The following is a 13186-nucleotide window of genomic DNA, read 5'->3' on the forward strand; positions in this document are numbered from 1 at the left end:
CAGCCTTACCAGTCTACAGGGATAGATCCAGGGTTTCCCTCCAGCCTTACCAGTCTACAGGGATAGATCCAGGGTTTCCCTCCAGCCTTACCAGTCTACAGGGATAGATCCAGGGTTTCCCTCCAGCCTTACCAGTCTACAGGGATAGATCCGAGGTTTCCCTCCAGCCTTACCAGTCTACAGGGATAGATCCAGGGTTTTCCTCCAGCCTTACCAGTCTACAGGGATAGATCCGAGGTTTCCCTCCAGCCTTACCAGTCTACAGGGATAGATCCAGGGTTTCCCTCCAGCCTTACCAGTCTACAGGGATAGATCCAGGGTTTCCCTCCAGCCTAACCAGTCTACAGGGATAGATCCAGGGTTTTCCTCCAGCCTTACCAGTCTACAGGGATAGATCCGAGGTTTCCCTCCAGCCTTACCAGTCTACAGGGATAGATCCAGGGTTTTCCTCCAGCCTTACCAGTCTACAGGGATAGATCCAGGGTTTCCCTCCAGCCTTACCAGTCTACAGGGATAGATCCGAGGTTTCCCTCCAGCCTTACCAGTCTACAGGGATAGATCGAGGGTTTCCCTCCAGCCTTACCAGTCTACAGGGATAGATCGAGGGTTTTCCTCCAGCCTTACCAGTCTACAGGGATAGATCCAGGGTTTCCCTCCAGCCTTACCAGTCTACAGGGATAGATCCAGGGTTTTCCTCCAGCCTTACCAGTCTACAGGGATAGATCCAGGGTTTCCCTCCAGCCTTACCAGTCTACAGGGATAGATCCAGGGTTTCCCTCCAGCCTTACCAGTCTACAGGGATAGATCCAGGGTTTCCCTCCAGCCTTACCAGTCTACAGGGATAGATCCAGGGTTTCCCTCCAGCCTTACCAGTCTACAGGGATAGATCCAGGGTTTCCCTCCAGCCTTACCAGTCTACAGGGATAGATCCAGGGTTTCCCTCCAGCCTTACCAGTCTACAGGGATAGATCGAGGGTTTCCCTCCAGCCTTACCAGTCTACAGGGATAGATCGAGGGTTTTCCTCCAGCCTTACCAGTCTACAGGGATAGATCCGAGGTTTCCCTCCAGCCTTACCAGTCTACAGGGATAGATCCGAGGTTTCCCTCCAGCCTTACCAGTCTACAGGGATAGATCCAGGGTTGTCAAACAGCAGGAGAACAGTGGCGGGCTCCGAGCCCAGTGGCGCTGCATTGAAGTTCACATCCACCACAGCTGTTGTGAAGGTGGAGGGACAGCGACGCACACTGGAGAGAAAGACACACCCACACACACACACACACCATGTAAGCTAATTGACAGTGGTGGAAAGTAACTTTCCAGGTACATTTCCAAGTACATTTACTTAAGTACTGTACTTAAGTAACAATTTTATGTATTTGTACTTTACTTGAGTATTTCCACTTTCCAATACTTTTACTTCTACTGCACTACATCACAGGTCCAAATATTGTACTTTCACTCCACCACATTTATTATAACAATTTAGTTATTACCGGTAGTTACTTTGTATATTTTGGTTATTACAAACCATTTGAAAATAGCTGATCTACAAGTTCACAATGCGTCACATCGCAATGATTTTTATACATTTGAAAACTTGAAATGGGACATTATGCACATTATGAGTACATTTTGATACCAATACTTTTACTCAAGTACAGTAAGTTTTGAAATTCCTTTTTCCACCACTGCTGTTTATACTGTACACTACTACAACTCTCAACTAGAAAGGTGCAATTCTGGGAAATTGCAAGTGTGGTTGCACTGACTCGACTCCGCTGGGAAATTAATTCTGTATTGAAGTCTTCATGTATTCTGTGTTCTTCATGTTGGAAGACATTTGCACACTTGTAATTCATGCTAGAATGTTCTGTCTGTTCTTGATGAATTCTGTCTTGCCATTTATATTACATATCAATTGTGATGTCACTCCTGTCTGATTGGACATTATATTGTCCAATCAGAAAAGATACAGAAAATTGACATTTGGGGTTACAGAAAAGGTTACAAAAAGCACAACCACACTAATTATTCGATTAATACAATAAACCAAATCGATAGAATAATTGCTATGAAAATAATTGATAGTTGCAGCAATAATTAAGACCATTGTTACTTTCACACAAGGAGTCGTGAATGAGCGCAACATCATTTGATGCGTCGTGGCATTGTGCGCAGCAACCTAACCTGTGCCTTGTGGGAGTTCCATAGGTGAGCTCTGGAGGGGCGGGGCTAGAGAGCAGGTGCTCGTTGAGCCCATCCAATGAGAAGAGGTTCCACAGTCGTACCTTGCTGAGCCCGTCTACGCTGCCGTCGCCGCGGGCGTCCGTCACCTGCAGGGTGGGGAACACTCCCTCCGCACGTACCTCACACAGCATCTGCATAGTTGATAACACACACCCTGGGGGGGGGGGGGGAGGAGAGAGAGAGAGAGAGAGAGAGAGAGACTAGTTTCTCACGACACAGTTTACTCACAACAGGGGGCGCTGTTTTTCCTTTATTTGCAGATGGGATTCTCAGATTGGACAGAGACTGATAGAAAGGGGCCTCTCCAATGCCTGTATTTATTATTCAATCTACTTATGTGCATATGATCTCATTGTGAGTTGATTTGTTTGTGTCACAAATATAATTGGTCTGTGTAAAGTGTTGTTTGCTCATTCCTGTGTAATTTCTGCCTGTCCAATTATCCATACACTGAGAAAAAAAAAAAAAAAGAGGACAAACACCAGACCTGAGAACTATTAGTGGGCAGTGGACTGGCCGTTGCGCGTAGAGCCCTCAATCACCTCAATGCCTTTCAGCCTCTGTAGCCTTCTCGTCTGGCAGGTATATCTCTCCGATTGTGCGGGTGGGAGTGGGGGACGACAACGACGACACACCTTGCCTGCCCAAAATGTAATTCCTGGAAACGCTACTGGTGTGTGTGTGTGTGTGTGTGTGTGTGTGTGTGTGTGTGTGTGTGTGAGAATGTGACGTGTGTGCAGTGCCGTGCACATACCTGTAGAACTCAGTGTTTGATAGCTGATGGTCCACTGGTAGCGGCCCCGTCTGTGTGGTGTGACAGTGGATCGGACCAGCATTCTGGAGCAGGAGGCGATGGTTCCTCTGGCAGCATCTATCTGGAAGGCTGAAACAAAACATCACACGACACAAAGTTTACTGCAGCATAGTTTACAGCTGCATAGTTTACAGCAGTGTAGTGCGTTGACTACAATAATGTCCATGTTCTACATCGACTGATGTCGTTGCCAGATCCGACCGCTATGACCATATAGAGTGCCGAAGTCCTGATGTCACTCGCTCATCCCCTGGTTTGCGGAAGTAATTTCTCTATCGAGAATAACATTGGGTCATCTTAAAATCGTCTCATATAGAGCACCGAAGTTCTGACGTAACTCGCTCATCCCTTCGATTCCCCTGGTTTGCGGAAGTAATTTCTCTATGGAGAATAACATGGGGTGATCTTAATATCGTCTACTATAAGCGTTGTGGTCCAAAAATAAACAAGCTGTCTCAGCGTTGTTGTCAGGGAGGTGTCTCTGTATCGTTTGCAACAGTCAGTCACTCATATATGATACAGTCTGCTTCTAGCGAAAATGTAACTAATTCAGTAGCAGTAACATTAGCATTTTCTCTCAGTCAGTTGATTCTTCATATCCATGAGTGAAGCGGCCGGGATGACATGTTTATTTTTCAAACACAGTTCTTATATGAAGCGATCTAAAATCCCCCCTATGGGGATTACAATGCAACTAAAAAAATACATGAACCTGGGGACTGACGCCCTCTACTGAAAGTGACGTCAGACTTCAGTGCTCTATAAGAATTGTGGTCCAAAAATAAATAAACTGTCTCTGCGATATTGTCGGGGAGGTGTCTGTCTGTCTGTATCATTTATGACAGTCACTCATAGTTTGATACAGTCTGTTCCTAGCCAAAATGTAACAAATTCGGCAGCAGTAACATCAGCGTTTTATCGCTAGTATCAGTTGATTCTTCATATGCATATGAGTGAAACCGCCGGGATGATTTGTTTATTTTTCAAACACAGTTCTTATATGAGGTGATCTAAGATCCCCCTATGGGGATTATAATGCAAATAAAAAGACCGGTACAACAGGTATTCTGGCAAAGCCCCCAACACTATGGCTCAGACATATTGGTCGGATCGGCAGTGCGATGTACATAGGTGTGAGGGCCACGTAGTGACACGCACCTCTAGTAGTAATACAAATCACCATCTGATACTGATGCTATGTATCAGTCTAACTTTCTTTTATCCTTGCAGTCACTAGAGTCTTACACATGTCCACACTTTTGCTAAATTTGGTGACATACTGTATTGCTTCCATAGCTCCTTGGGCAAACCTTAGATAAAAATGGATAGATTTGTATTGTTGTTCAACAATACATAATATGCAAAGGTTTGCTCCACTGGCTTAGAATAATAACAGCTACTCCTAATTAAACTTTAAATGCAAGAATATTTCTTTTATGAATACTAACACAATTGAAAATCATAGATGAAAATGAGTTGCCCATAACGATACCCTAACACCTAATCTGTCGGGCTCACGCACACACGTTCAGAGCATACCATTGGGTTCAGTGTTGGGGTCATATATAAGCTCTTTATCCTGCAGTGTCTGTTGTGCAGTGAGACAAAAGGTCACAGCATACTGTACCATTGGGTTCAGTGTCGGGGTCATATATAAGCTCTTTATCCTGCAGTGTCTGCTGTGCAGTGAGACTAAAGGTCACAGCACATAGGCTTCTGTTGACCAGAGGCATCTCAAATGACTGACAGCCTCCAACCAGCATCTCCCCCAAATCCTGGACAGCATTCTCCGCCTGGAGTGGAAACACGGTCAAAAGGCAAGGCCCATTTAAACACAAACAAAAGTTATATTGAATCGAAATGTAAATAACACATTTTCTCAATAGAGACTGACCAATTCACAGTATTTTATTAAAATATTATAAAACACATTTTCAAAAATATGCAGGATATAGAAGCAATCTTCCTGGACTATGCAAATTTGAAGTGAGTGGTACTGGTACCAACATACCAACATTTGGTAGCAGTGTTAATAAAATTAATTTCTGATTTTTTAAATAAACTTTCCCACACACACAGATCCCACCTGTATGACACCTTTGGCCCCCATTCCCGTAACTTTAAGGGACAGACTGGACTCCTTACACCCAGGGTTCTGGGTCGGCCAGAAAGTGAGGTCACATGTACGCGTGTGCGTTGTTTCCTCCAACGGGCTGAAGGACCACGTCTGAACCTGGGTTACCGACAATGAACAAACAAAAATACATTCAATCACATACCTTATGAAGGTCTTTGACCAGGGTCCTTTTCCCCTTTCTACAAGATCAGCTATTTTCACTGAATGTTCACCCCCCACAATAAGGAACGCTAGTGTTATAGAATGTTGTTAAAAATTCATATTCATTTTCATATTCAAATATTAAGCTTGAGTATGTATAATATTTCAGTCCCTGACCGCACTCTCATTGGGCTGCAGTTCCCCTGAGTCTGGGTGTACAGCGATGATCTTCTGGTCCTCTTCACAAATCCTCCATTGGAACCTATAGCAAATGTCAATAAAGGCCATTAAGCAGAATAAGCACTGGCGCTCTACAGTGGTGGTAAGTAACTAAATACATTTGCATAAGTACTGCACACAATTTTTTGTTATTTTTTACTTTATGTGAGTATTTCCAATCTCCGACCAATAATTTTACTTCTACTCTATACATCTCAGATACAAATATTGCATTTTTACTACATTTATTTGACAGCTACAAGTTCACAATGCGTCGCTATGCGACGCATTGTGAACTTGTAGATCTGCTATTTTCAAAAGATGTTTACATACATTTGAAAACTTGAAATGAGACATTTTGCATAAAGAGTACTTTCTACTTTTGGTACATTTTATACCAATACTTTTACTTGTAACAGTTCTATATTGGTAGCCTACTTTTACTCTCAAGTACAAAATGTGAGTACTTTTTGTTTCCCACCAATGGTGCTCTATACATCTTTACTGATACTGTGTATAAAGTCCAACCACGGACCTCAGAGGCAGGCGGCTGAGGTTCCTGATGGATTGGGAGCGCTGCGACTGGGAGCACACCGCTGTGGGCTGGAAGTAAAGACCACTCTCTGCTTCCATAGACACACATGGCTGCTCTGCCACACTGACCACTATTAACTCCTAGAGGGGACACACATGGAAAATTGCAAACAAAAATACAAACTTATCTTGCAACCATGTATACCTGTGTGTTAGTCTCCTGGGCGTGTGTGCGTGTGCGTGCGTGCGTGCGTGCATGTCGGGTATACCTGTGTGTGTTTGGCTGCGTTGAGCTGCAGAGACATGCTGAACCCCTCCTTGGGGCTGTCCTCTGTCGGGGTGGATGCGAGGGTAAGGATCTGGTGTTCACCAGGATGGATCGACCCACAGCCAGGCACCACGAGCACAGAGGCTGCCTGGGTGCGGTCTGGGCTGTGGTCCGGGACCTGTTCCGGGTCCAGGTAAAAGGTGAGCGGCAGGTCTCCAGAGTTGTGGAGCAGCACTGTCCGGTAGGCGGGAACACTCAGCGCAGGGAAAACCTACAGTAGTACAGCATGTGTCAACCACATCAATGAAGTGATCTTTGAGTCTCCCCCAGTCATGTGGTGTGTGTGAAGAGTTGAAACGAGGAACCATTTAAGTCCATAATAATTATACATAATATATAAATTATGGCTAAGGGGTAAGGACAGATAGGACTTTTCAGGGAGGGGTCAGAATAAATTATGGACTTCAATGGTTCTTTGTATAAAGAAAATTGGGTGAACTACTTTCTGCAGTCAACTCTGATGTGAGAGAGAGAAAGAGGGAGAGGGGCACACAGACAGACAGATAGACATTGAATAGACATATATATATTTACCACTAATGGGTGCAGCAGGGAGCAGTGTGGAATGAAGTGCTCTTTGCCAGGCTGGAAGGAATGACCTATGACCCTGACCGTCACACACCAGGGGGGGCACAGCAGCCGCTCATCCACCTGCCGATGGTCCCGCAGTATCTGCAAGGGGAGGGCGGAGAGGTTTGGATTTTGACCACTTGAATCCTCGCTCCCACAATTCTGGGGGAAATACCAGATCTACAAGCTCACAACACAGTTTATAGATCTACTATTTCCAGCGAAGCGATTTGGCGTAGAAGAAAACTAAAGCAGAACAAGTTTAAAGTCAAGTCAACCCAGGTGGGTTTCATAGTATAGAGCAGGGTCCGCGGGACATGTACCACCAGTACGCGAAAAGCAGGCCGGGAAAGTGGATTGTAAACAGCGGAGACAAGTTAAGTCCGTCACATCACTGACAAATCCTTGGTATCTTTATAAGCAGCTTCGAGCATAATGCTATAGCATAATGGCGGCAGAAGATGTAACCCAGGTAAAGTAATGCGTCACAATATCGCAGAGACAGTTGGATTTTTGAGACGATATCAAGATGTTATTCTGCATAGAGAAAAGCTTCTGCGAAACCCTTGGAACCAGGAGATGAGCGAGTGACGTCAGGACTTCGGCGCTCTATACATCAACATCTATAACCTGATTACCTTATAGACAGCGAAGCACTCCAGCTGTGCTCCATGCAGGGTGTTGAGCTGATGGGGGTCATAGGTCACTCTGAACGAGGTGCACTTCAGTGGGCCCAGGTCACATGACTCGGGAGAGACGGAGAAGGGGGAGTCCTGCGCTACGGTCCACAGCAGGCTGCCACGTGGAATAGAAAAGCCTCTGATTCAAGCAGTGAGTTCTCAAAGACCCCCCAGATCGATATGTATTTGGCTGCAGATCCAATTTAAAAAGATGTGCCAGGGACAACCATAAAATAAATATTGAGAATAGCACATTAATCACGACGGGTACAAAATTGTCATTTGTTGTGTCATTTTGCTGAGGGTCTGGGGACCACCTGGAATCCACCTGGTGGACCCCAGTTCCACAGAAAATCAATCATAGTCAACAGTGCAACCATGCTGAATAGAAGATAATTCCTTGTCTTAATTGATTACCATATTAATTTAGGATTAACAGTTTTGTTGTAATTCCCCATTCGACCCTCGATTTTGGGGAAGTACCTGAGTTTTCCTTTGGTATGGTTGGTGATAGACACAGACCGAGAGGCAGAGGATGATGAGGATGAGGATGGAGAGGGCCCGTGATTGAAGAGCAGTTCAGCAGGTTGGACTGTGACGTGAGGAGAGGAGGAGAAGGAGGAGGCAGAGAGAGGAGCCATGCCACCAGAGCATGCCTGGTAGTATTCCTCCATTGGAGAGTTGTCCATGACAGAAACATGGTCGGCTTCCTGGTCTGGGTTCTAGAAAAGGTTCAAGGTGCATATGCATATAAGAGTAAACATTAAAAAGGCAGTAACCGAAAATGAAACAAAGCTAAATTAATCTGGGCCTTCGCAAATTATGCTAGTTAATTTATTTATATTTTTATAAAGATATTTTTGGGGAGAGAGATGGGGGGGAAGACACGCAGGAAAAGTAATTGGGACTCAAACCTGCTACACGCTGGATTCAGGCTGGATTACCAGCCTAGGTGCCTGGACTGCGTGGCCGGCCCAGGCCATATAGTGTTTTTACAGTACATAGATTGTGCATTACATTCACCCATTCACACACCGATGGTGGAGGAAGTCACCAACCTGCACATCAGGAGCAATTAGTGGTTGCCCCCGAGATCGAACTTCCCATCCCGCTGACTACCGGCCACTCTACCCCTAAGCCCATGAATGGTATACTTGTTTATCCATAGAAATATATCTCAATAAAATGTATGAAATAAAACACAACACCATAACAACTAATCTTATTTTATTATGATGAGGTCTTCAAAACAGTCTTCACCTGTTAATATATTATGTTTCCAGGTTTTCTATTCTTGGGCCCTGCAACATATCAAAAACACAACACACACATAGAACCCCCGCCCCTCCTGACCTCTACAGGTAAGCAGAGAGACCCCTGTTGGTCCAGCTGTAGCTTGCAGTCTAGCAGCATGGCGCCAAGGAGGTCTGGTGGGTACTGTGCCAGTCCGCGGTGCCGGTGTCGGCGATACAATGCCAGGTGTCTGGGTCGGAGTAGGGCTGGTTGTTGGAGCTCCAAATGGCAGGTACCAATCAGGTCCAGGAATACTGGGACCTGCAGACGAAGGGATTTTTACCACTTATTTTATACTTCAACTCACTGGCAGGTAAGCCAGTACAAAAGCAGTGGCAACTCAGAAATTTGTGGATCAGAATTAATTTCCATAATGGTTCAAATTGCACAGAAGAATATGCTAAAAATAATTGTGTGAACTCTTACCCAGTGTTAAGTTTCGATTAAAACTATAGGACTAAATATATTGACATAGAAGGGACAGGGAGTTCCAACCGCGCCTCTAGCCTACAGTATAGCAGGCCAGTCTGGTGCATCTCAGAAGCAGGACCGATAACATGCGAACAAGAAGGCACTGGAGCAGCTCAGACAGGCAGTATCCAGAGGAAGCACACCTGTCATTTTATGTATATCGACAAAATCAAATGACTAATGACTAAATTATGACTAAAACTGAATTAAATTTTATTCAAAAGACTATGACTAAACTAAATCAAAGTTTGCTGTCAAACTTAACAAATTGTCTTACCTTATGCAGTATGAGACATGCCACTCTCCTGTAGTGTGCTATAGGGTGTGTGGGCCTGTAGACCACCTTCAGTGTGGCACGGCTGTGTGGTCGTAGGGCGCCCCCAGCTGGTTCAATTGTGAACACGCTGTGACCACTGCGGTCCAAGTCCCATTGGTAGACAGCCTCGGCGGGGGAAGCATTAAGGAGCTCCACGCTCCGCACGACTTCCTCTCCCTGCTCAACGCAGCCAAAGTCCACTGCAGGAGAGGACAGGGTCACTACAGGCCCTGGACAGACAGAGAGACATTCAGCCATTTAATACGAAAACACCACAGTGCCATTAACCAGTGGTGGAAAAAGTACTAAAATGTTTTACTTAAGTCTTTTAGAAATACTCTTGTTACAAGAAAAAGTACAAAAGTATTGGCATCACAGTGTACTTAAAGTACCAAAAGTAAAATTACTCGTTATGCAGAATGTCTCATTTCAAGACAAGTTTTCATATGTATACAAATATTTTGAAAATGACAGATCTACAAGCTCACAATGTGCCGCATCACAACGCAATGTGAGCTTGTAGATCAGCAAAATGTATATAGGGCTGAAGTGGTTAGTGTATGTTTTGTCATCATTATGAAGATGTACAAAGTAACTAGTAACTAAAGTTTTCAAATGAATGTAGTGGAGAAGTAAAAGTTCTGGAAAATGGAAGCACTCAAGTACAAATACCTCAAAATTGTACTTAAGTACAGAACTTAAGTAAATGGACGTAGTTACTTTCCACCACTGCCATTAACGAGAGCTTTCCAAAAGCAAAATGGTTAACCACTAAATCCCTACTTTATACTTACAACGTACAATGGTGTCTTGCTAACACAAGCTATCACATCACAACATGTTGTGAGCTTATAAATCTCATATTTTTGACATTTCTGAAAGTCTAAGAAGTATAAGAAGTTTGAACAATTATGAAAATGTGCCCTCACCCACTGCCTGTTCGCTTCTTCTCGCTCGAAAACGATTCATAGTGCACCTGTATACCTACCTATACATTTCCCGGTGAGTTTGAGCAGGGCTTTGCTGAGCGAGCCGGGATAGTTCAGGGACAGGTAGTCGACAGAGACCACGTCTGTGGCCAGCGGGGCGTATGTGACCGTCACCCGCAGCGACGCACCGGGAGCCACCTCCCCGTTGGTGACGTCACAGCTGAACTCTGACCCGAGCAGGGGTGAAGCACCAGGCAGCCGAGAGAGGGAGAAGGAGGTCATCACCTGGAGGAGAGGGAGGGAGGGAAGGAGAGTGGAGAAAGAGTAGTTAGGGAAAGTTAACCAAATGTGTGACCAACCTGCAAAATAAATGCTTATACCACAAAATGTGTTCATAAAAGGTGTCTACTATCACCTCTCAATTTGTTCCAACCCAACTCCCTTGGGAAACTTTGCGACAGGTGCTGAAAGTTCCAGTTCCAAGTACCATTAACAACCTGAACCTATATGCAAATTTACAAAGCATGTAGCATGTGACGTGTCAAACTAGGGGTTTTTCATGATTCTGTTTTGCACAAAAACACTCCTTGGGCTAAAAACATACTGTAGCACCTTTTCAGTTCAGTTGACGTTTTAGCCCAAGGAGAAAACCCCTAGTTTGACACGTCGCATGCTACTTAAACTAAAGCAGATTAAAAATGTGAACATTTTGCCTGCATATAGGTTGTTAATGGTACCCCAACTTTCAGCAGCTGTCACAAGGTTCGGTTGGAACAAATTGAGAGGTGATATTTGTGAAGAAAGCTATTGGTCATATTTTGCAGATTGGTAACTTTCGCTGACACGAGAGAGAGAGAGAGAGAGAGAGAGAGAGACACAGGAGGATGCATACTGTATTCACACTTTTCATACAGACTAACAGAGTGGTAAAATACTGAAAGGCTTGATGCTCCTGCACTCTTCACATTTGCCTTGTCAGTGCATGCCGTTCAATGGAGCCTTTACTTTTGCTGCTGATGTCAATATCGTTCTACACAAAGTGCAAAATGCATGGAAACTGTCAATCCGACTTTTCTTTATGAACTCTAGTTCATTGATCCATTCCTCATTAAATGAAGTCTTTCTTTTCGGCATATTAGTTTTTTTAATCTATCTCTGCACAAGCACATGGGAAAATAACGTTTATTATATTTTATTTCATTCATTCAAGTCATGATGAAGGAATGAGTTGAATGCGTGCTGCAAATGCTGTGGCCCCGATGGTATATTGTCTTCGCTCGTAGCATTTTATTGAAGAAGACTTGAATTGGGTGTGATACAGCGTATGAAAGCAAACTTATGGAGATGTTTTTATTTATTTTAAAGGTTGAGAAATGAAATAATTATGGACGTTTCTAATCTCAACATTTTATTAAGAAAGCAGCCGTGAAGAGCAAGAAAAGCAACCACAACTAGTACAACTACAAATATTTACAAGCAACTTTACAGAAAAAGAAGCCGCTTATAATAAACAGACATGGCAACACTCCAGCAGCCTCCAAGAGCCGCTCAAGTGTAAAATCAAACAGTGCTTTTTGCATTTAAGAGGTGGTCAGACCTGTACGTCTTATCGTTATGCGCTGAGTGTCTGGCCACCCTAGGTTTCATGTGAAATGTACCTAAATCAATGTACCTAAATCAATCAATCAATGAATGTCAGTGTTGTTTACTATTCGTTATTGTGAATGTGGGTGGGACAGTGGGAGGCGACAGTCTGGCCATGCAAGCTGGTAAAGTGTAAACAGCGTGACGCTACGCTACATCCGTGGTAGCATCCCACCGGATGGGCCGCACACACGACTCTGTCCCCAGTGCGTTGGCGGGGAAAAGTGTGAATACTGTGCATGTCCTCATTTTCTACTCACAGTGGAAGGATTGGTAACATCAAAGTGTTTCTGCACACTGACACCCACAGGTACGGAGCCTAAGTGGAGCGCTGCGCTGTCCACTTCCTGCTTCCTGTCTGAGCTCTTCAGCTGCAGATATGGGTACTTTGCTACAAAGGTATAGTAAGAAAATAGACAGGGAAGAAAAAAAAGAAAGGAGTGCAGACGGAAAACCCAGGGAAAAAATAGGGGAAACATGGAGGCAGATTCAGATTAACTCATCCACACACGATCACCCTTGTTTCAGCTTTAGACGCTGTTGTACTACTCCAGTGTTTCCAAAACTGGCGTTCAGGCCTGCCAAAGATCGTGAGGCCTTGTATGTTTAGGTAAGGTAATCCAAAACTTTAAACGTGTTGCACAAAATCATAACTTGCATTTACAACCTGTCTGTATGTTATCAATGTGAATCAATATGACAATTTCCAAACCAGCATAAAGTGGAGATATACAATACAACCTTACCTTACATCACATGTCAACACGCTATTTTTTATATTTGTCGCACGAGAAGTATATAGGGCTCAAGTCAAGTGGTTAACTAGCCGCAATTTGCAACTCTAGATTTTAGATCTGGCGAG

At 44.2% G+C, this 13186-nt stretch overlaps 1 protein-coding gene across 1 annotated transcript in view; it reads right to left on the minus strand.

Annotated features, from left to right (window-relative positions):
* Positions 1-13186, minus strand: part of cfap65 (cilia and flagella associated protein 65) — a gene marked incomplete at its 3' end in the record, with an annotated part of 34821 nt that overhangs the window by 15731 nt on the left and 5904 nt on the right. The window contains exons 6-20 of the mRNA XM_083776728.1: positions 12585-12715; positions 10740-10965; positions 9713-9981; positions 9025-9225; positions 8155-8393; positions 7630-7786; positions 6956-7093; positions 6363-6632; positions 6095-6234; positions 5518-5602; positions 5149-5295; positions 4690-4855; positions 3003-3131; positions 2189-2402; positions 1117-1245 (exon numbers count right to left, since the gene is read on the minus strand). Coding sequence (XP_083632854.1) covers positions 1117-1245; positions 2189-2402; positions 3003-3131; positions 4690-4855; positions 5149-5295; positions 5518-5602; positions 6095-6234; positions 6363-6632; positions 6956-7093; positions 7630-7786; positions 8155-8393; positions 9025-9225; positions 9713-9981; positions 10740-10965; positions 12585-12715 — 2641 coding nt within the window. The remainder of the gene's footprint in view (positions 1-1116; positions 1246-2188; positions 2403-3002; positions 3132-4689; positions 4856-5148; positions 5296-5517; positions 5603-6094; positions 6235-6362; positions 6633-6955; positions 7094-7629; positions 7787-8154; positions 8394-9024; positions 9226-9712; positions 9982-10739; positions 10966-12584; positions 12716-13186) is intronic.

This window comes from Protomyctophum parallelum (genome assembly GCF_964188405.1).
Source record: "Protomyctophum parallelum genome assembly, chromosome: 11".
In the NCBI taxonomy this organism is placed as follows: domain Eukaryota; kingdom Metazoa; phylum Chordata; class Actinopteri; order Myctophiformes; family Myctophidae; genus Protomyctophum; species Protomyctophum parallelum.